General features: G+C 43.3%; 2 protein-coding genes across 2 annotated transcripts in view; one reads left to right on the plus strand and one right to left on the minus strand.

The window, feature by feature from the left end:
• Positions 1 to 362: 362 nt before the first annotated feature.
• On the minus strand, positions 363 to 14,806 carry LOC119405408 (60S ribosomal protein L13). The gene is made up of 4 exons (XM_037672250.2): positions 14,725 to 14,806; positions 14,262 to 14,518; positions 7,347 to 7,520; positions 363 to 625 (listed from the first exon to the last, which is right to left on the minus strand). The coding sequence occupies exons 2-4, from the start codon at positions 14,505 to 14,507 to the stop codon at positions 401 to 403; spliced, it is 645 nt and encodes a 214-aa protein (XP_037528178.1). The 5' UTR covers positions 14,508 to 14,518; positions 14,725 to 14,806; the 3' UTR covers positions 363 to 400.
• An 856-nt stretch (positions 14,807 to 15,662) lies between these two features.
• LOC119405419 (leucine--tRNA ligase, mitochondrial) overlaps positions 15,663 to 23,984 on the plus strand; it is a 53,917-nt gene continuing 45,595 nt past the window's right edge. The window contains exons 1-4 of the mRNA XM_037672260.2: positions 15,663 to 15,828; positions 17,041 to 17,124; positions 21,779 to 21,907; positions 23,503 to 23,594. Of these exons, the coding sequence (XP_037528188.1) occupies positions 15,748 to 15,828; positions 17,041 to 17,124; positions 21,779 to 21,907; positions 23,503 to 23,594 (386 nt within the window). The 5' untranslated portion in view covers positions 15,663 to 15,747. The remainder of the gene's footprint in view (positions 15,829 to 17,040; positions 17,125 to 21,778; positions 21,908 to 23,502; positions 23,595 to 23,984) is intronic.

Genomic DNA, 23,984 nt, shown 5'->3' on the forward strand with positions numbered 1-23,984 from the left:
GTGGATCGCAGGTCAAGAAGAAAGAAAGCAGAATACAAAAATGGGTAGTACCCACTTTAAATGAAATTAAATCTGATGCCGCAGGTAAACTAAAAATACCGTATTTTCTCGCATATAACCCGCATCCCTAACTTTATCCACAAAATGAAAGAAACTATGCATAAAACCCGCACCCCCATGTTTTAAGCACATTTTCCCGTTTTTTTGATACGGGATATACTACGCGATAAAATACGGCATGTTTCCCAAATTACCTATGCAGGAGTGATGCAAGGAGCTTACCAGCAAATTTGCAGGCTGCCATGTACCAGTTCCTCTGAAACATACCACATTTTCCCCCATTGAGCACAAGGATCACCATATGTGGACAATTTCTTTAATGTTAATCCCCAAAGTTGTGCTAAGCCTTCTTTGGAGCCTGTGCTTCCATGCTTTCTGCTGCCTCACGAGCCTTCTTTGCTCGCTTGCCCCAGAGGCGTGCCTTGGCCTTTGCTTGCCGCAGGTGCACATAGGCGCAGTATTTCTTCTCTTCCTCAGTTGGCACGCGAGGCTTCTCCCGGTGAGTGGTCTTCTTCAGTGGCATAACCACTCCCTTCAGCTGTGTTGCAAGCTTCTGTTCTTCCTCCTACATAGCACAAAGAAAGGGGGGGGGGGGATGCACAAATGTGCCAGCTCCATATTAATACCATGTTAAGTTTGTATGCATAAATGCTTTTCTCTCCAATAAACACACATGCACAGAAATAATACAGTCAATCCTGCATATATCAAACTATGTCTTATCGAATTACTGGCTACATCGAACAGTGAAGAAATCCCCTTGAACATCCCATGCAAAAGTATATGTACTATATCGAACAACCGCACAGTGACACATCTATTATACTGATCTCTATGCTGCGCCAAAGCCACGCAGGTGCATTTTTCACGACAAGTATCGATCACACTCTGGCAGTGTTCTACTAGCAATCCCTCTTTCGTGTGCAGGTGGTGAAAAGGTGGTGCCATTGTGTTGCATCCTGAGCTTCACCTCCAAGAGTAGAACATGACAGTGTGGTCGGATCCCGTTTCTTAGTGGACACCTCAAGTGTGCCGCAAGGAAAGGAACGTCTGTATGCGTAACATTAACCGTTAGAAGTGCACTTGCGAAGTGCGCACTACACATCCGTAAGGCAATGCACACAGCTGCACACTTTGTTGATGCTGTTGCTTATGGTAATGCTCGATTATGCCAGAGCACTTTGTAATGGCTGGGCCACTACGCACTCGTTGCGCAATTCCCGTGGTGTGACGCCTGGTGCGAGTCTACGCTTCTGCCACACAATATTACACAGGTTCAATAAAGTTGTTTCCATCCATCCGTTCATTACTCATGTTAACAGGACTCGCCGCACTATCTGACGCCTGCACAGGGTTTTTCTCCGACAGTTTCAAGCACTGGTGTGAATCTGTGGTAGAACACTTGACTGCTGTGCAGAAGGCCTGGGTTCAAATCCCACTTGAACCAAAGATGATTTTTATTTTGCATCTACACTCAAACCTCGTTATAACGAATACGGATATAACAAATTATCGGTTATAACAAAGTAAATGAAGAATAGTCTTGTCATAGCTACAGCGTTACAAATAAATGTTTATAACGAATTTTCAGATATAACGAAGTTATTTTCGTGGCAGATGCGACTTTGTTATAATGAGGTTTGAGTGTATCTCGATTTTTTGCTCATGGATAACACGATGCAGAGGGAGGGAGATGAGCAAAAACTGAAAGGTCCATGGATCAAGCCGGTATCTCCCCCACCCATGTGCATTTTTATTTTGAACCTGCGAAATCTGGTGCATGTTTGATTTGTGTAAATACGGTACTTGAAGGCATACTTTTTATCAAATTGACCCAAATAAATACTTTCTCTTGTCATTTCTCCCTTATTCTAAGTCTACTCCATTCAGTGTTTTCAAGTAACATATTTGGATGCACTTGGCATGTTAGCATCTTTTTTGGGGCACGTCTTTACGGGAGTCTACTGTACAGATCTCAGAGGCTATGCTTTTTTTTTTTTTGCTTTTCGCGCCAAAGCAGCAGCTGTCTACTACAAAGAAGTGCCATTGCCAAGGTGTCTACGTAGGGGAGTTGTCCATTAGTTGTTCCGTGTGTAGCGTTTGGAGCTTGTCTGCTTCTCGCTTGGTTTCTGATACACCCTCAGTCAGGAGTCGAACTGCAGAAAAGCCAAGTTCATACGTTCTTGAAATACAGGAACGTATGAACAAAAGGCATACAGTACACAAACGCAGCGCTGAGTTTCTCTACTGTATGCCTTTCTTGGTCCTCATCAGTATCTGCACTGTCCCCTTCACTATGTCATGCAAAGCACCGCCATGAACCGTTTCCGCGACACCTTTGGCACTAGGTGACAACAATGGGGTGCATCATGACTGCTGACAACAGTGTACAGTACCTCAGTGAATTTCACGAGTTATCAGCATTCCTGGGCACCATCTTGGACGGGGCACAGCAAGCGACCTCATCAGTGCAATTGTAGCTGTTTCTGACCGCACCAATGCAGAGATCATGGCTGACGTCGCTGGTGCTTTGCAAGTGTACCAGAGCAGTAATAAATATGCCAATGCTGCCGCTAAACAACCTTGTACTGCATTCCAGAGCTTGTACTGGCATTCAGCATGGTTCACTGGCACCATGGAAGGTGCTGGACTTGCTTACTTGGAAAGCATTAATGGTACTGCGGATGCCTTGATGAACTCAACGGTGCACAAGAAGCAAGACAAGCTTACAGAATATTTTTATGCAAAATAAAGTGCAGCGTTTTGCAAAAGAGCAAGTTTTCACATTGTTCTTTTGGATATTGTGGGCAAATTGGCACAGTCAGTGCTTCTTACAATTCTGGGGAACCGTATCGAGACCTGCATTGCATTAAAACACAACTATTTTGTATTTCCAATTATCGATACATCTGGGATCGACTGTATTTGAACAGAAGCAAACTGCGCGTACCTCCTTTTATCATAACTGACATTTCTGCAGGCAATTCTACAGCAACTGTACCTCAAGAATGTTTCTGAAAGTATTTAGAAGCAGTTCCATGCCAGTGTTCCCCTACAGATCCAACACTTGCATTCTACAACATTCTTTTACTCAAAACTTCACCTTGACTTTTTTTAAAGAAGAAAAAAAAAAAAAAAGATGGTGGCATCCCTATATTAAAGGAGTACTGACACTTTTTTCGAAGCCGAGTTTACGCTGCCATACAAATCTCCTGTATGCAGAGATGGCTCTGAGAAAGAGTGAAGCTCAGCAAATGCTGATAAGATATTTTGATATTAAAGCCACTTTTTTCATGGTGCACCTACGGACATCGACACTAACGACGTCAGGCAAGAGTACTAATTCTGGTGACTTCACACCAACGTTACTAGAACAAACTCAGTTTCAGAGCTCTGTATCTCCGCCAGCGGAGGAGGGTGGTCCGAACGGCGGTCGCGAGAACTAGCGGCGCTGCAGTTCCGTCTTGCGCCACTATCGGCGCGTCGTCTGCTGCCACGCCATAACGCTGTGGTCCGCCGCGCAGTTGCTCGCGGCAACTTTCTTATTGTACTAGTTAGGTGGATATGCATAATGTCGTCTGTATGCATTGTCCCGCGTGCGTTGTTCATTGATTGGCTAAGAATTGATGTTCGGTCTATACTGACACGCCCACTTGTTTTATTTTGATGTATTCGGGTTTGACCAGCGAGGAGGGTTATCAACGCTCGACGCTGTCCGAGAAAGCAGTGTTCGAGAAGCTTCGTGATTGTAATAGATCGTTTTGGAAAGATTACGCGCTGCACGAGAATGTTCCAGCTTTGCCGAGAGATAACGCCGCTACCTGCGATATCGCTGGAAAGTTCGATAGCGCCTGTATAAAAGCCGACGCGCTTGACCGCTTGTCAGTTGATCGACGGTCGACGCTCTGTTCGCCGCTATCGGTGTATTGCTGTAGTTTGACTTTCTGTTTCCCGGCCACAAGTTCGGCCAAATAAAGATTCATCTCGGACCTGCTGACTGCTGCCTTCGTCGACGTCACGACCCTATGACAATATTTGAGCTGTCTACATTGCGCTTAACTTCCAAGCATAGGAGTTTCTAAGCGAATGAGGGTTTTCAGAGTAATTTTTATAACTACCACCACAATTTTAGCCGCTGCCGTCTTATCTAGACCAAGAACAACCCAACACGTTTGTAAAAGCCTTTATAGTGCACGAAGAAGCGTACTTACTCGAGATACAAAAAACGTTCTAGAAAAACAGTACTCGAGTTTCTACAATTTATTGAAAAAAAAAACTTTCTCGAAAAACATCACCAATGCCTTGCAATGCTTACAAGACACGTTTTCGCGACGGTTAAAGGGATACTGACCCAAAATCGGAAAATTTTACGAGAACTCGGTAAATGAAATCTCAGTGTGCTATTACATCGAATAGAAGTCGTCTCTGAGCAGTTATTTCAGCGGATAGTTGTATTTTCGGTGTCTCATCTTTCTACGTCGCATCCTTCTACGGTGCCTGAAACAATTCGAACAGATCGGCCGTGATGTGAGGACCGAGCAATTATTCGCGCGTACTCTGTCGCTAGAAGAGTCGTCAGTATTCAACTTCAGTTTTTCAACTTCACCGAGCAGATGGTCCATGCCCGCAGCACTTTACACTGTACGACAGCCGTTTGCGTTTCGTGCTGTAGCCGTTCACTACGCAGTTAAACTGCTCGTGAAATACAATTATCTTTTGCACAAGTAAGTCTCCGTTCCCGAAGCAAAGTGTGGGATTGGGCTAGTTGGTATTCCATTATTAAACTGCTCAGCGCAAAAAAATTGACACGGTACACATAGAAAAGACGAGGACCAGCGCTGGTCCTCGTCGTTTCTATGTGTACCGTGTCAAATTTTTGCGCTGAGCAGCCCGTTCCCAAGCCGGCGAGTGTAAAATATTCCGCACATCTTGTTCAATACCTTGTCGTAAAATCTCTCGAAAATTTTTCCGCTGAGCAGCCCGTTCCCGAGTTGGCCAGTGTAAAATATTCCGCACATCTTGTTCAATACCTTGTCGTAAAATCTCTCGAAAATCCACTGCTTTGAAGGCATAGCGACAGCTGACAACTGATCGAATGTTAGTGTGATGCAACTCAGTCTTGGTAGCGTATATAGGTAATCGCCTGCCTTTCGTTTTGCTGTTCTATTTCTGGCGGCTCCTCCAAATTGGGCACTGGGCTTTCGCGGGACGCCGTGCGTTTTGGGGGGGGGGGAGTTGCGCCTAAACACCGAACATTTTGGCTTTGACATGTGGGGTGGAAGTGCTGGGAACTAGAGTCACTGTATATTCTACCTTTAGGTAGCAGAGTTGCGCATAGGTCCGGCTAGCAACCACAGCTGTGCGGTGAAGTCGCTCTTCGTTTTTGCAGGCGACATGCCTACTGTGTCGCCGATTAACCTGTCTGGCGTGTCGAAGACCGGCGATAAACATTGGCTGTCGATGGCCAGTGTTAATTCAGTTCGCTGCAGCGGCGGCGTCGAGAAATAAAAAAATTGGCCCAAGTGGCAGCTTCTCCGCAATGCATGGTTGCTAGCGGCGTTGGAAGACAGATGCGCAACTCTGCTACCTAAAGGTAGCATATGCAGTAACTCTACTGGGAACAAGCGCGGCACGGCACGGGGCGCAAGTTCCCACTTTCCACGTGGGATCAAAACTTCTTGTCCCGCAACGACACGATGATAGTGCTTTACAATGTCGTCACTCTCAAAATGAACGTCACAGACCTTGCATTTCGCAGTAAGCTTTCTATCTTTGCGATGCAAAGCTTGAATAGCTTATGGCAGGGGCGTAGCCAGAAATTTTTTTCGGGGGGGGGGGAGGGGGGCACGCACGAACACACTTTATGTATGTTCGTGCGTGCGTTTGTATGTGTGCGTGTCTATATACTTAAGCAAAAGTGAAAAATTTCGGGGGGGGGGGGGGGGTTGAACCCCCCCCAACCCCCCCCCCTTGGCTACGCCCCTGGCGTATGGTCTTTTGGAGGTGCGAAGAAGTGTTGTGAAGCGGAGTCGTCGTTGCGGCAGCCGCTCTTGCAGCCCGGCGCAAATCAAGTTGGCATACCGCACTGTGAATCTGTTCGCCCTCGTTACGCTTCGTACATCATGCACGTGTCTTCGTACAAGACGCTAAGCGTGGTAAAGAACAGTCGCAAAAATGACGAGCTAACAAAGCGCAGACGACGCTGTAACCCACGTGCGCTCGTACATCGGCGGCGCCGATCACAACAAGCGCCAGCCGCGGGAGCTAGACGTGACTGCAGCGCCACTAGTTCTCACGACCGCCACGCGGACCGCCTCTCCGGCGGAGCTTTTAAACTGAGTTTGTTCTAGTAACGTTGCTTCACACAGCAGTCTGGCTAGTTGTGATGACGTCAGGTACCAAAATTTTCAAGATCGCCGTTTTTGCGTAAGTAAAACATTCAAAATGGCCGCTTGCGCGCCACCAACGGAGCCACGGTGCGGAGCGGCGGCCGTGTAAACGTCACTATATATTGTGCGAACACGTGACTCGAAGCACATACCGTATTGCAATGTCAAGGTACAGTAGGAGCTGAAACTAGCTTCTAAAAACATGCTGTAATTACTTTTTCAGGGAGAACTTGCGCTTAGCACTACCTTTTCTACGTTCTTGAGGGCTTGGCCTTTCATTTGACAAAAAAAAAAAAAAAAAAAAAAAAACCCGACAACTGAAAATTTTAGTGTCAGTACCCCTCCCTTTTAGGTAATCACTGCATGGTATTTTTAGAGCTGTAGTCCTCACTCAATAAGCAGCCGTCAAGAAACGTCTTGCTGGCTGCAGCGGCCTGAAGGTGCTATTACACGAGCTAGACCATCAAAATGAGTCTATGGCCAGCTGCAGTGATGGCTGGCATGCACCCCAGGTGCCCAGCACGTACCACTCATTGCATGACGTCACACGTGCCTAGTCCCACAATACAAATGCCTTGGACATCACAGATAAGATTTAGGATGCCACAAGGTACTAATAGCCTTGCACAAACAAGAATTCTGACAGTTCACATGTGCTTTTTGTCACTGATGGAAAACAAGCATAGATTTAATGAAGTATAATTTGAAATTGAACTGCATTAATGACTTTTTTTGCTCAATTCGGTTCACCTCGAAGGCAGGGGTCAACCTATAATTCAATTTGTAGGCGTTTTTCCAGCTTATTGCAAGCAGTTATCGGAGATGACACGAGTTATTTAACATATGAAAAAACTATAAAGGATCAAAAAATATGTAAAAGCAGCAAAAGGAACATACCGTTGCATCACCCTTGGCGGGTTTGGAAGCCTTGCGCGGGAACAAGATCAGCTTCGAGCGGTACTCCTTAAGGCGTTGCACATTCTGCTGCAAGCTCTCGACACTCTTGTTGTGGCGCCTGTAGTCCACAGCAATGCCAATGGTCCTGGCGACCCTTTTAGCAATACCTGCAGCCTAGTTCAATAACATTCCTCTTAGCTCTCAGTAGAATATTAACATATATTAAAAGTGTCAAGTTATAATATCTATAAAAATACTCAGGCTATAAAATTCAGCACCATGATGGTGGTGGTGATGGCCTTATTTAGTTATTTATATATATATATATATATTTGCAATAGGTTGCTGCAGTTGTCCAAACCGGGTGTGACTAGAGAAATAAGAAAACTTGGGTACAAAAAAAAAAAAAAAAACCACCTTCCTGCAACGTTACCTGCACCGTAATAGGGTTTCTATCAATTTTTATGCAAGAGAATAAGAACTTCCAGAGCCCTGACAAAGCACTTTCAAGGAGTAGAGGATCTAGTAGGTGCTCTCATCCCTTAATTTCAATAGAAAGCAACTTTTGTCTATTTTTATAACAACTGACTTGCCCCTATGTGTACAAAAATTGCACTAGCTTGACTTAGATTATGCCAACCTTGTGACAAGATGTCAACAAAGGTTGATAGTTACAGTTCAAAATCAAGTTTTCAGGGCTTTGTCATTTTGATGATGATTATTCAAGAATTTTAATTGACCATTACAGCCACCAATACAAGTGCATTGCATCAATTTTACTAATTGAATAGCTTTGCCCGCTCACTGTAGTTTACATGTATGTGTATTTTACTGCCTAGCAAGAGACCACCATGCATATTTTACTATTGGAACAGCCTAGTTCTTCAGAACTTGTCATGTTCGACAGCAAGGAGGTGCACCTTACCACTATAATGCTTGTATGATTGCTGCGTACTATATCCTTCACCTATTCATTCACATTAATTTGGACTTTTTCATCATATTTGCGACTGCCTCCAGTTTCCAATAATCAAACCTCATAAACAGTATATGCGAAGTTCCGCTATTTCACAACAGTTTTGGACAGAACAGACTTCGGATATAATGGAGATTTTATGCTGGATCATCATGGTCCATTGTAGCTAGTGCCCACTCTATTAGATTTCAAAACTACAACAGTTTGAAGCATATGGTGCAATGGATCATCTTAGCGTATTACATTGTTTATATGACATGAAATCTGTGATGTATTCATGTAAATGCAGCTTAGAATGTCTACTGTACACATTAAGCACAATACTGCAATTTCCCTTTCAGTTGCCAATCTCATTGCTACACCATCAGTAGGCACCTGATCACCAATATCCATTCCTGTACAAAAAAGCCCACCATTTTAAGAGAGTACTGACACTTCTAATACTTGAGGACTTCTAAAAAAAGTGGCAAAGCTCACAACTGCTCTATATAATGAAATACAGCTTGTCTACAACTAGCTCCATTAGCATTTCCCAGGAAGTATTTGTCATGACATCACAATGCAGAAGATCATGTCGGAGAAAAACATGAAGTTTTTGGTACTTGCTCCGCCTCACTCGACCCCCTATGCTGCTACATGCGAGGCCTGATGTAGCAACATATTTGAGCATTTTAGTGCTGGTGCCCCAAAGCTGCACGCGTACATAAGCTCTTGCGTCTTTTGTATTCTCCATGGGTGCAGCTGGGAGTACAGAGAACGCAAGAGTGCGTACGTAAGCTGCTTGGGATCCCCAGCACTAAAACTTTCCAGTAGACCCCAGCATGGCCAAATTATTAAACATTTACAATGCGAAAGCGATTCTACTACTCAGTGCTGCTAACAGCGCAAGTGTGTTGAACCGCAGCACATGCTGATTAAAAAGGGCAATCGAAGCTCCAAACCAAGAAATTCAAAACCAACAAATGTCGCAACAAAAATGCAATAGTTTATTCTTGATTTTACGGTAAGAGGTCGATTACCAAAGAAAAAAATTTTTAAATATAAATACACACAAACACATACACCCACACACCACCAAACTGCAAATTTAGTGCAAAAACCCTCACAATGGCACATCAGTGTGAAGACATGAATTTCAAATATCCTTTCATATTTGGGTCATTGTGTCTGTATGAAAATTGTTGAAACTCGTGGGCTGTCGGGCTTACTTAGATTGAAGGTGAACTACGTTTGATCAGCAATCTTCAAAATTCATGCCATCACTTGAGATGGTGCAGGATCCATGAAGGCATTACCACCGGTAAAATTTTCAGGCATCTCATGGTTTGATGGTTTTTCTTGATATACTGGAAAGAGATCAGTTACTGTCATGGCGAGTGTAGAGCCCCCAAGCAATGGGTGTACCATTGCTTTAAATAAAATACGAAAGCCAAGAGCCCACGCAACATTTACATGACTCCTATTTGTTATTTCGTGTCCCTTCTTGCAGTCTAGGCCATGCAGCACACTAAGAGGTGCTTTCACATGCCACGTCTACTGAAGGACAGAATGGCTCCCAAAGGAGGAAGAGTGCATCTATGAATTTTCAGATGTTTCCAGAGTGCAGTGCAACAACGTTCTTCAGACATGACCATTGCCACTGATCTGTGCCCTGCATTTTTGTCTGCAGAGGGGGACCTTTATTGACCAACGTGGAAAAGTAGCACAGTCCTACGCCTGGCAGTTTTTTTTCTTAAAGGGACACTAAAGGCAAATAACAATTTATGTCAGAGTGAAAGCTCAATGTATGACAACTTCTAAAATGGCAATATTATCAACAGCAGTGCCCTACTTACCGAGAAATTAAGCTAAATTATCACATGATGAGCGCCACGAGTGGGACATTTTCAAAGTGATCCCGATGACGTATGAGAGTCTGCCTACAATAAATCACTAGTAATCAAGCTAGCAGCAATAAAAAAAGAACCTTCCGTGCATCAAAAGACGTTATAAAATGCTGTTTCTTCGTTTCCGTTTGATTCATGGAAAAAAGATCCTCTGTGGCGTTGCCGTGGGGAATGGCGCGCGTGGTTCAAAGGTTCCGTTTTCGCCGAACTGCGCTTCGCCCGGCGCCCTGCTTCGCTCACGCGGTCGCATCTCAGTGATAGTTTCGGGATCGCGTACTGCCGCGTGTATTTTGCGCGCTCATGAAAGTCGCTCTGACAGAAAGTTCAACAAAATGCCGCACGCAACGACGCCGGCACTACGAGCCCTCAGCAGCTAGAGTTACTGTATATGCTACCTTTAGGTATATGCTACCTAAAGGTAGCATATACAGTAACTCTATCAGCAGCATACCGCATTCATCGGGGCTCAAGTCGCTGAATTGGAGCCCAGTGTCGCGAGCCAATGTCTCGTTGTCAAGTTCTCCTTCCACATCCATTGCGGCGATTGTGGCAAACTTCGATGGCTTCGATGGCCGTTGTTGCCGCTGTGGGTCCCGCTACTTTCGCTCTGCTGCTACTAGTGTTGGCGGCCGCGCAGTAAAGGCGGGCAACGTTGGGCACGGCAGCAGTGACGTATGAAAGTCGGATTTCAGACGGGTGATTTGAAGTGCACTAATGCGATGCGGACCGCTAAAACGTGATCTTATTTCAAAATAAGCACTTCCTTGGCATAAAAGTAGCACTACGAGGTTTCTGGACCGCTATTTCAACAATCAACGTCGACTTAATATTTGCCTTTAGTGTCCCTTTAATCTCGCCCATTGCACAAGAGCCAATTAATATATCTTATGGTGCACTAAAAATTAAAACGTCAATTACTGGAGGTGGCATTAGTACCCGGTAGTGGCACTCACTCATTCCAGAAGCAAACAGTACTGGAGTTTCTTCCTTGTAAGCAGCATCAAGTCTGTCACAGTATATCTTCAAACTTGGCCAAGGCTTATGTAGACTATACTCGGTTTCATACATCAGGTGCAATGCTGCGGGAGCTATGCAAGAAGTCCGGCCACAAAGATGTGCGAGTACACGAGTCGTGCGCTTGGCTTTCATCAGCCGAGCACAAGCCCGTACGTGATGAGTCACGACGGGCTGCAAATGAAACACGAAAAAGCGAAAACAAAGGTATGCTAAGCGGTCCAGAACAACTTATTGACGACAGTATAACAGGGCTTGTTTATATCTGAAGTACAAAGCCTCTTCATTTATTACTCAGCCTAAACATGAAAAGAAATACAGTAGAACCCCGCTGTTACGTTCCTCACTGCTGCGTTTTCCCGGCTGTTACGTCGTTTTCCGCCGGTCCCGGCATAGCTCCCATAGGATACAATGTATTGGGAACCCCGCTGTTACGTCGTAACTGTCGGACCGTTCCCGTATGATACGTCGCGAAGTGCGCTCGGAGCTGACCGAGTGACTACCAAAGAGAGCGGCCATGGTGCATTTTCACGCAGCTTGGCCTCGTTTGACCGTAATATTAGCCGCATGAGAGGCGCAAGCAACAGAATCTTTCAATTGATGCAAACAAAAGCATGGCCTTCGAGATTTAAATTGCAAAGATGGCGTCTATGATGTAACTGCTCGCGAAAGCAAGGCCTTCGAGATTGGCATTTACTATTGACAAAAGCATAGCCTTTGAGACTTGTATTCCACAAACATGGCGTGTATGACGTAATTGCTTGCGAAAGCAAGGCCTTCGAGATTAGCATTCACTTCTGCCATCGCGTTGGCGTAGACTCATCATCATCGTTATTTGTCGGAGAACGGGAGGAGTTCGAGCTGGTTGGAGCTCGCATGGTCGTGCGTGCGGTTCGCGGTCGGACTCGCCGCGCCGGTCGTGATTGCGTGTGCTTAGTTCTTTCATACCTACAGCTGTTGGTGTTAAAAAAATCACATACGTTGATTACATTTCTGTGGATGAGGCCGTCCTAAGCTCCGCGTTTCTATCCATCGACTAGATCGCGGCTGAGCGCGCCAATTTCGTGCTGCTCGTAAGAATTGAAATAAAATTCTGTACCACTAAATATTTTGCCGTTTTTCCTGTTTTTCGGCTCTTACGTTTCCAGTCTCTTACGTTTATTTCCTACGGTCCCTTCAAAAACGTATCAGCGGGGTTCTACTGTATTATGGTTGGTGAAATCATTGGAATATTTCTTCATCCGAACGCATTACTGAAGAGCCTCGCTAGCCTCCACAGCAATGCACCTGATGTATGAAACAGAGTACACATGCCTTGCACGTGAGGTGTCAAAGACAGGTTCGTGACTTTTATCTCATTAGAGTGTGTCAGTGCAGAGGAGGACACCCAGGTGTTGGGTCCCGGCATTCTTTGTGCTCTCCCCGCTTTCTTTTGTTCACCAGCCCAAGGGGCCAAGGAGGAACACAAAGGATAAAAATTGAAATGTCGGCGTTAGTTCCCAGTAGTGGCTGTCACTTATTCCAGAAGCAAACAGTACTGGATTGTCTTGTTTGTGTGCATCATCAAGTCTGTCAGTCATAGGTCAGCAAACTCACTCAGACTCAGATCGTGCCATGAGTCTGCCTGAATGAATCCGGGTGAGTAATATTTTGTGAGTTTGAGCCCGAGAGAGTCCAGGTGAGGAAAACTTGAGTGAGTCCAAGTGAGCTCCACCTAGTATTGCCGACCTATGATCATAATCAAATTCAAATTTAAATTTTATTTACCACTCATTTATCTACTCATCTTCAGCATTGCTATCAACCTTATATCGGCTTATGTTTATACTCAAGTCTATTGACACATTTCTGAACAAACTAACGTTCATGCGCCACCTCAATATTTATAGATCAGAGGCACGAGTTAAAGGGGGGGGGGGGTGCCATGACCTCCCAGTGGCCAACTCTTTCACGGGAAGTTCTTGATAAAAAAAAAAAAAAAACCTTGTGTGAGTCACGTATTTCATAAAAATGTCCTTACTGGATTGAAACCACTGATAACACGTATAGGAAGGTACTAGATCAAAAGGCGTATCGCAGGGCACCAATATGTGAGATATTGGCATTAAAGAATATTCACATCATGATCGAAAAATCAAATTTTATGCTAACGGACTCATGAGTTGACTCACTCACTCAGGTCAAGCCGTGAGTGAGCCCGAGCGAGTCCCAACTTTTTTGCCGACCTACATCTTCAAACTTGGCTAGAGCTTGTGTAAACTAACGATGTTTCCCAGCGCCAAATCCATTCAAAGGATAATGCAGATGTAACAGCCACATGCTTTTTAGAAGCAACACATGGTACAGTCGAAATCACACTTGTCTAGAGTGCATCACTGTGGACGCTTTTTGTCGTCTGCAGCTGCTACCTCACAATAGCTACAAGCTTCAGGTCATGCTTGAATTATAGTATAAGGGCCTAGCATGCTGTATGACTGTGTTTAGTATCATTACCGCGCCGGTCTTTGCACATTTCTGCAGAAAACTGCAGCTGAAGCGGTCACCTAGGCGCTCTAGATAAGTGTGATTTTGTCTGTACAAGAAACGTTCACGTCAATACTGCTGCGTGAGCTTTATCCATGGAGGCCACAAGGCTAAGGCTCACACAGCATGCCTAGAGCAAGTAAGGGTGGAAGTAGCTGCATTAGAATATACCCAGATTAGTATTAGTGGAGGCCAACAGCTTCATCTTCAGTGTAAAGACACAATTCGGGTGTAATTCACTCACCACTATAGCCACTACTCACATGCCCAAATGCGAGCTACGCCGACAGTAGCATGACAACAAAAGCCGGTTTCGAGATAAATGCTCGACAAACGCAGCAATGTAGTACAAAATAAACACCAATGTTCAGCTTACGCTACTGCATGTGTTGAGAGCGAGCAAACGCTGGCAAAACGCAAGCGTGATCTCCCAGGTTTCGGAGGTTTTTGTGAAAGTCCGTATGTTTCAAGTATTACAATTAAATGACTAGCGACATAAATGGCACACGTGTTTACCTTGAGCTCCTCAAGACTGAAACCTTTGCCCAGGCGTTGCTTTGTGTTGTACTTGAAACCCGGGCACCTAATAACAGGTCGGAGGGCTCCCTTGACGGGCCTCGGTGCGATAGCTCGAGCCCGCTTCACACGGTGTGCGTGACGACGCTTCTTCCGCATCGGCTGATTGAACCATGTCTTCACGTAGCGCTGCCAGTCCTTATGGAAATGGCCATTAGGGACCATATTGTTCCTTTTAGGAGCCATCTCGAATGAACCTGCGCACGATTAGAATGCACACGATCAAAATGCACCTAAGGCAACGTTCACCACAAAATTTCTCGATACTGCTAAAAACACTCTCGAAAATACCACGTACAATACAAATCGGCAGTCACACGTACTAACTAAACACGGCATTAATAATTGATCGGAATAATATTTCAGGATTGAACAAGATTACAACTTCAATACAAATGCTTACCGTGTGACGGCGGCCACGATCCAGTGAAAAAAGAAAGAGGAACCGAATGGTATTGTGGGAATGGCGTAGACAAATGGTGTCACCAAAAGCTTGAAGCCATCTTGAAGCTAAATGTTGCGCAGCACCACCAGTAACAGGAGAAAATAAATTTTCCGTATAAAAGCTTACATTTTGTTAACAATAAAGCAAGGAGGTTTAAAAAAAATTCTGGAGTGGAAGCTCTCGAAACGCCTTGCCAGCGAAAGTGAAGCCAGCTTTTGCCCACCCAAAGAGCTCGGAAACATGCTCTTTTCTGGTGGTGCCTACTTAGAGATCAACTGGCTTTGATCTGTTAGTGTAAATGCTACGTTAATTACAAAATAAAAGATCGTTGTTGCCGACAAAAGTAACCCCTCAAGAGGAGTGTTGACGATTGATGTCCAATAAAATTTGCGATGACTTTGAGGCTTACTTACGAAAACTAGTACAACAAAGATACACTTGCAGCAGTATCTGACCCGTAAAAGTTGCCATATTAAACTTCTCTGGCGTGCGTGGAAAACGCTCGCTTTCCTTCGCGAAACGCCGATGGTTTATCGTGCCCCTAGTAAGATGGCGGGCGCAGCCGCCATCTTTTGGTGGGCACGGCTTCATTATTCTTTTTTTTAACCTCCTTGCAATAAAGTTGCGTTTAACAATGAAGTTGTGTTCTCTCTCTTGTTAAAATTCACTGTGCGTTTAGATATTTATGTGTTGCACCTAGCTGCACCACTGATGGTGGCATTTTGTTTGCGCGCTAACTGCTTGAGCTTCACTTTTTTTATTTGATAATAAGTAACCGTATTTGACTGTATAATGACATGCAAATATTTGATGATAACTAAACGAGAAATTATGAATTTTCTTCGTTTATTCAGAGGAACACTGTACCTGTGTTGTCTTCGGATGTGAGCCAAGCCGCCAAGCCAAGTCAGTTTAGCGCGGTCCGCATGTCTCCACAGCGTGAGCTCTTGCGTTAAATGCTTCCGATTGTTATATTAAAGTATGCATATAATTGTACGCGCCCTTGCGAAGAACCGAAAAAAGCGTAACTTTAGAAATATATTTAGCCTTACATCTGTATGGGTAAGTGCCTCCTGCGTTGATATAATATGCCTTATCTGGCGATGCTCAGCGGCCGGCCGAAGCAGCCGACGCGCACATTTCATATCGATGCACGGGACAAGAAAGCAGACGACACATTTTCCGTGCCGTGTTTTTCCTCCTTCCTATTTTCGTGTTCCGTGTTGTTAAATGCTGATTAGAGGATTTGCGTCGAGAACCTCAAAACGTTGGGTTACGGGCGGCTCTCATTTTGCTTGATTAAGAAGAAAGTGGATCCGAGAAGTTAAATTTTGAATTCTGGCATGCGTTTAATGACTTACATACGTGTACATCAATGCTGCGATTCCCTTTTCTGCAAAATGCTGAGAGCGGATCGGGAGCAAAAATGGTGTCCTTGAAGAACTGTTGCAGGGCCACATTAAGCTCAGTGTAAATAGCAAACGTGTTTTTAAGGATGACAGTGTCCCAGCTGCTGCTCATTTCTTTCTCGTGCTTATATTCTTTCTCTTTTCCATTGTCCCTTTGCCTGTCCCCACCACGCGCACTTCTGATATCCGCATAACAGTACAAGTGTGGATGTCGATCGTCTTTCACCACACTGTGTAAATGCAGCCACCGTAATTTAAGGTCAGACATTGAAATGCCGAGTGCCGATAATATGAAGTGACTGAGAAATCTTACTGTCCATTCTTTATTAAAATTCGTATTCCACTTGAAAATAAAATTTTTAAGACTCAAGATATGAAAGATCAGTGAAGCATGATTTTGTTTCTTACTTGCTGCTGACAATATAAATTTTGGCAGGAAAGAGAAATGTTAAACAATCAGCGAGGTCAACCTGAAACAGTATGCTCTATACACACGTGCATATTTTGACCTGCATGTGCCATGTTACTGTAACGCTATACATAAGATACAAACTGCTCCCAGGCTCTCAAAATCAATACGAGACATTTTGCTGATCAGTTGGATCATAATGCTTGCATTTATTTTACATACAACTAATAGCGATTTTTGAGGCAGTATGAGAGTATGTGCTTAAATGAATATTAGATGTTATGAAGCTATTTTTATTGTATTCAACTTTGATGTAATGAAGTCTGACCTAGTGAGTTTAACTGCAGACTAAAAGAAGGTTAGCTTTTTAAAATTAATGTTAAAATATTGCTTAAAACATTCCACCAAAATTAATTCATCTATTTATGGTTTTCATAGTTTCTTTTTCTGTTCCAGAATCCAAAGATAAATGCCAATACAAGGCTCAAGGTTGAAGAGTTTTGGAAGGACAAGATTAACCGAGTCCCGCCTAAACATGTGGTGAGCATGCTGGTATATCTAGATCAGTGGTTCTCAAATGGGGTTCCATGGAGCCGTCTTAGGGGTTCCGCGATGCCATCGCCGCGGAAAAATAAAAAAGTTTTTGGAGGCGAGTTTTCATCTATTCCCAGTTCCAGGTCCTGCTCCAGGAACTGCAGCAACATTCTGAACAAGATCGCCTCGGCTGCCCCAATGCCTCAATTAAAAACTAAGCCTGCTACATCACCCCCCCCCCACACACACACACACATACACACACCGGTTCGTCACTTCAAGGGGTCCACCATTACTTCGACCAGTCTACAACGGTTCCCCGACACATCGACGGCTGAGAACCACTGATCTAGATACTCACAGTTATGAAGAAGCTTGATCAAAGCCTGTAAAGTGTTTTGAGAAAAAAATCACAGCATATCCACGGAGTGAATGATGATGAGTGGGCGAAGCTGCGGAGGTTCATCGGTAAACCGTGAATCTTCCGTGAATTCCGCCCAGTACATCATCACCGACGTGAGATCGGGCGCGTTTATACTAAAGGTTCGATGAGTTATGACGACTTGCAGCTCACTTTAATTTTACATGTACGCTGTGAATTTTCATTGTTTAGAAAACCATTGCTTTAGAAAAATCTGGCGTCTTTCGTTAAGCAGCTGGCGTCTTTTCGTTTTGCTTTAGAAACATCTGGCGTTCTTTCGTTCTGCTTTTACAAAACATCTGGCGTCTTTCGTTGGTTTATTTCATCAATCAACGGCGTTTTGAACAAAATTTTTATTGTTTAATCACGCACAGGAGAAATCTCACCAGGCACTACCTTGGAGGTAAACAATGGCTGCTAATGGGAATGAGAGACAGAAGAAGTCGGCTTTTAGCTAACACTTACACTTCTACTTCTACTAACGTTTCCTACTGGAACATGCCAATGGCTGCTAATGGGGAATGAGAGACAGAAGAATTCGGCTTTTAGTTAACGCGCACGCTGCGAATTTTTTATTGTTCAACAACGCACAGGAAAAATCTCCCACCGGCACCACCTTGGAGGTCAAAGCGTAAGACTTGTTACGGACTACGACTACGACTACTACTACTACTACTACGACGACGATTACGAGGGACGAACGGGTGCCGCCTTAAGGAGCTTCGCCCCTAAAACTAAAATGGTTATCTTCAAGCTGTTCAGAATCAGTGATGACACACACACACACACGAAAAAAGAAAGAAAACATCACCAAACTTAGTGTGTGGCAGCAGATCAAACATCAATTAAACTGTCTGTAGTGGGTAAAATTAGTTAAAGCAAGTATATATGGCTTTGTGAATAAACGTATATCTTCACTCCAGTGGTTTTAATCTTATTTTAGACTTTGGTTTACACTCCATGACAAGTCGTAGCGATATCGAGGAAAAGGAATAAGCACCAGATGGTTTTCCTTTTCTGCATCCATTTGCCGCATCTCCTTTTAGCATTTATGTCAACTGTGTGAGTCTGTTGTGCAACAGACTCGCGCAATCCCAGGAGCACAATGCATTTTCATTGAAGTTGTATAGTGAGTCATATGCGCAGTGATGTTAAATATACCTCACCATATTTGCAAGTGAATGTCTTGTGTCCTTACTGGTTTTCTTTACCATTTTTTGTTTTTTGTCACTTAGAAGTAATTCTTTTTCTCTTGTTTTTTTAAGCACATTCTAAAGTTGTGGTTGAGCAAAATAACTGCTGATTAACCGAGTGTTACCTATTAAATTTGCAAGAATATCAGTGAAATAGATGTTAAGACAGAGTAGCATGTATAGAGACAGCATATTTATATGGCTTTTTGAGCCGAAAGTGTGCAGCATTAGTAGATGCATGCAGAGAAAGAATATGATGCGCATATGATACTTCCAAATATAGGTTTTTGTTGTTGGAAGTAAACAGTATATCCCTTTTAGGCATAAATTAATGCCATTAACAGAAAATTGATTTTTTTGCACATTTTTCCATCTTTCAAATCAAGGAAACCATGCAAAGGCAGAATGGATTGTGAAACTTGAATTCTTCAGTGAGTTTTTTTCATAGGTTGGGGAACTTTGTGCCGCATAGGTGGTGCAAGACACTTGTGGAAGGCAAGAAGACATAAATGAATGGGTGTTATGTTTTGTACAGTCTATGCAATGCAAGGTTTCCCAACCTATGCTCAACATGTATCAACTAGCGCAAAGGAGCGCTGTACCGAGTGTCAGTTTCAGAGCATGTGGACTCCATACGCAAGAACTCTTACAGAAATGTCAGACACGAGAAGATCGACTGTTTCATGCAGGTGAACACATAACACATCGATAAAGTGTTTTAAAGAGTATGCCCGATATGAAACGTGGAAAACAAATGGAATAAGTAAGCCCACTATATGACAGCATACTGACACTGATACAGTACCAAAGCCAGGATTTCATTTTTTCTTTTTTCAATCCGTGAGGACTGTACAGACCTAAGTCTATAAACCTGATGGAATCACCAATGCGCTCTGTGTGTGTCATCATTATACAAGGAGTCAGTAAAGGTGCTCAAAATTTTCGGAACATTCTAAGATAAAAATACATAGCTCTGTATTCATTGTCAACACATCAAAATGCAGCAACGACATCAGTGTTGCATTGCGATAGAAATTGTGAAGACTCCTCGCATGTTTTTGCCTTCGGCGTCTGTGCCGCCATGAGGTTCCGTATGAAGCCCAAATCGATAACATCGCTCCATGCGTCACATGTTCTATGCGCGAGTGAAAGCCCGTGCTAGTGCAGCCAACAGTTGGGGCTCAAGTGGAGAGGAAGCGTGCTGACTGTCTTTTGTAGTGCGAAAAGCCCATAAAGGGGGCAGAGGAGTCTATGGAGGGGGCAGAGGCAGGAACTCTGAACTTTGCTGGACCTGGCGTGGTTGCATGCGCTTTATCTTGACAGGGATCAGCAGTGCTGTTTTTACCGCTTGGTTTGCAGTGAAGTGGTAGCCAGCATGAAGGTCGCTCGCTCACTGCAGCGTGCGCTTGCGCTGATGTTTTGTTGAGTTATGCAAGGTTGGATGTTGAAGGAGTAAGTTGCTAGCCTTACTTCATATAATAACGTTTCAATTTGTTGCTGCCACATTCATTGTTTTGCCGTTGCGGTGAAATTGTGACTTTTTCAACCACTCTGTGAGAACTTAGTCGCAGTTAACAATATATAGGGTTTCTTAGATGGGGAGCGATACAGTACTCAATACATTGACGATATACTTCCATCCCATGTTGTGAATGTTGTTTTGGTAAAATAAAGTATTACCTAAAAATATTGTTTATATGGCAATCAAGAAACAGTTTTAAATTGATCTGCTCCACGTATGTAAGTCCTGTCAGCCACACATTTAATCAAATTATATATTATGGAAGAGTACAAAAGAAAAGGTCTTTCATGTCCACAGAAAATACTTCAAGGCTGCCGTATTGTCTATCATTAAAAAAATTCTGCCACTTATTTAGACTCGAGCAGAAAGAGCATCATTATAATATGACAAAAACTATTTCAGTCCACTTAGGCATGCATTTCCAAGAGCCCAGCTACGTTCTGTTGTTTGAAAATTTTTCACCTTTAAATTGGTCGTAATGCAGCGTTACAGAAGGAATAATTGAAGTGTATTAAATCACAAAAAGGCTAGAATGGCATGAGCATGCTACCTGTGGTGCTATCATTTAAAAAAAAGGCTCGTGCTTGATTTATCCGAACAGCCCTGCCATGTGCAGTGTATGTTTTAGTTATGCTATGGAAATGGGCATGGCTCTACATTTATACTCATGAATGTATGCTATTGTTTTTATTATAATATCTGGGGTTTAACGTCCCAAAACCACGATATGATTATGAGAGACGCCGTAGTGGAGGGCTCCGGAAATTTCGACCACCTGGGGTTCTTTAACGTGCACCTAAATCTAAGTACACGGGCCTCAGACATTTTCGCCTCCATCGGAAATGCAGCCGCCGCGGCCGTATTGTTTTTTTTTTATTATTGCTAATTTGATATGTATATATTATTTTGCATTTGTGGAAATAAAAATCAGTAGATGAAAGTACTGGTATGTGTGTGTGTGATCTTCTTATTCTCCATCTAGTCATAGTGCAGATTTTAATAATGAATCTGAACCAACTAGGCAGTGAACATGCCGTAGCTGTCTGTGTGTATATGTTCCACTTGTTCTCTTTTTGTGCTTACTTGCCGCAGTGACTTAGTGGCTATGTAACTGTGCTGCTGTGTGAAGCCATAGTGGCTGCATTTTGATGGGAATAAAATATAGAACTACCCGTGTACTTAGATTTAAGTGCACATTAAAAAATGCCAGGCAAACAACATTAATCCTTAGCCTCTCGCTACGGCATGCCTCATAATCAGGATTATTTTGCCATGTAAAACACCAGAATTTATCTTTTGTTTTAAAAGAAAAGATAAATGACATGTATCTGTCTATGATGACATTCATGTTCTTTGGTATGTTCGCAAGAGAATGACTGCATCAGATGCCATTGTCAGCCTGTCATAAGATGAAATGGAAGTTCTGTGGAATTTGGAAATGTCACCTTAGTAGCTGCCTTATTCTTTTGTTATTATAAATTCTAACTTGCATTGACAGTTTGTGCTGTTGTTCTGGCATTCCAGGATCCGGACAAAAAAATGTACGTTCTGTCCATGTTTCCATACCCATCTGGACAGCTGCACCTTGGACATGTTCGTGTATACACCATCAGCGACACATATGCACGCTTCTACACCATGCATGGCAAACAGGTAGGGCTGATGTTGGTTCGAATATCATTGAAATCACAGGAACTGGTCAGATTTTGTTTTATAAACTAGTGTTTTGCTTATGAAAGGAGCTGTAGTGGAAAATGCCTGCGCTGAATTAAAAAAGCTGGCAAAAGTACACCTTGATTAATACTCTTTAGCTGCATGTAATCATGGGGACATTCCAAGCGAGTTTTTGCCATCACTGACGTTCCCTGCAATGTACAAGTGCAATAGGAAGCAATTATGGCTTGCACACCAAACACTGTGTATATGAAGAAAAGTGTGAGAGAGTGACCTGAGAAGGATGGTCACTTGATGTGTGCTGTCTTCGTGTGTTCCACCTAAAGCTGGCAATAGCGGAAGGGGGGAGGCAACAGGTGGGCATGCCTAAGGCAGCCCATGTGCCCTATCCTGCTAGTGATCTATGGTGGTTGGAAAGACTGGGTAAGCTGAGGCGGCTTGTGGCTTTGTATGCGCTGTTTTGCACACATAGTGTTGGAGGTTGCGTCATCTCAGTTTCAGATATACTTCGATATGAAATGCAATGTGAAGCATTTGCTCACCTCTGTCTCTGCTGTTCATCATGCGAGCATTGTGACAGTGAATTTCTGCGATCATGACATTAATAAATCTGTTTGTGTTTACCTTTGTGCATGTGACACCATGCTTGTTGATTGGTTTAGAAAGTGAATATTTACTTCAGTATGTGTGGGTGATAAAATTGGGGACCTTGATCCTTGGGATAGTTAAAGCAAGGTGGAGCTTTGTTTGCTATCAGCCATCAATGCTTCATCTTTAGGGTTAAACTCTGACTTTTTCTAGATAAGCTTAAATGATGGCATGCATTAATAGTATTGCTATCGCAGGACCTTCTCTTGATCAAAACATTGTAACCTGTTACGTTTAAGTAGATTAGTGCCAAATTATGTGATGTAAGGCATATTTATATACATACTCTTGTAATGTTTAAGACATACTGCTGTGTGTGAACTTTCACAGAAATTTTAACTGTTGTTTTTTCATCAGTGATAGCCATGTATGAAACTCTGATAAAGGATCTTCTAGAGGCATGTCATGGCATAATATTTGCAGGCATGCACAGGACTCCTTGTTATGTAAATGAACATTTTTGCAATGAGTCTCTCACTTTCATTCATATGAACTGAATAACCTCCTTCATATAAGCACCAAGTCTGTGCTCAATGAGCTATTCATTGGCAGCAGTGGCTCACCCAGGCCTCATGGTGCTAAAACAATGAGTGAGTTGTAATGCATTGAAACTGCTCTTCAAGATAAAGCTCCTGCTCTGACTGTTATAACTTACATTGCTTCATAATCTGTGCCTTTATACTGTGCATTCTGCTACATGTAAAATTGATGCAGTAAAAGGTTGAGAATGCAGCCTTATACCTACATGAAAATTAGCCTTGACATCACCTCAAGCCATGATCACTAAAGGTGCAGATTTCCAAGCTTTCAACATTTAAGAGCTATATTGAAAGCACATGTTTAACAGCTGTAGCACAATAAAAACTTTTTTTTTATGTTAGTTATGTTTAACTGATCAAGTTGCAAAACTGTTTTTCTGTGTGCAGGTCATCCATCCTATGGGCTGGGACAGCTTTGGCTTGCCAGCAGAGAATGCGGCTGTAGAAAGGAATGAGAATCCCAGAGTATGGACTGAAAGGTGAGCACTTGTCTAAAGTCTAGATGCCTAAACTTATTGTGTGAGAGGGTTTGCTGATGCACTATTGTGGCTTCAGGTATGTAGTGCTTAGTTAGCAAGCACTTTGATGCATTTCCAGCGCTTAGGCGAAATAGGAAAAAAAGAAAACATGCAAACACGGAAAGAGAAAGGGACAGTAAGAACGCTGGTTCTTACTGTCCCTCTTTCTTTCCGTGTTTCTATGTTTTTATTTTCTTATTTCGCCTAAGCGCTGGAAATGCATCAAAGTTCAGTATTCCAACTAGCCCAGCAAGCGGCTTTAAGTAGCAAGCACTCTTAGAGTGAGCAGGAGTTGTGAGACATCGTGCAGATTTTTGTTCTTTTTAAGCATGTCTTAGATGTCACACGCTA

Source organism: Rhipicephalus sanguineus, chromosome 1 (genome assembly GCF_013339695.2).
Source record: "Rhipicephalus sanguineus isolate Rsan-2018 chromosome 1, BIME_Rsan_1.4, whole genome shotgun sequence".
In the NCBI taxonomy this organism is placed as follows: domain Eukaryota; kingdom Metazoa; phylum Arthropoda; class Arachnida; order Ixodida; family Ixodidae; genus Rhipicephalus; species Rhipicephalus sanguineus.

Coding starts and splice junctions, on each gene's coding strand:
- LOC119405408 (XM_037672250.2), bottom strand. CDS start 14,507: ATGGCTCCTAAAAGGAACAATATGGTCCCTAATGGCCATTTCCATAAG. Junction 7,521..14,261: donor TCAGTCTTGAGGAGCTCAAG/GTAAACACGTGT, acceptor TTATTGAACTAG/GCTGCAGGTATTGCTAAAAG. Junction 626..7,346: donor CCGCCAAGGGTGATGCAACG/GTATGTTCCTTT, acceptor TGTGCTATGTAG/GAGGAAGAACAGAAGCTTGC.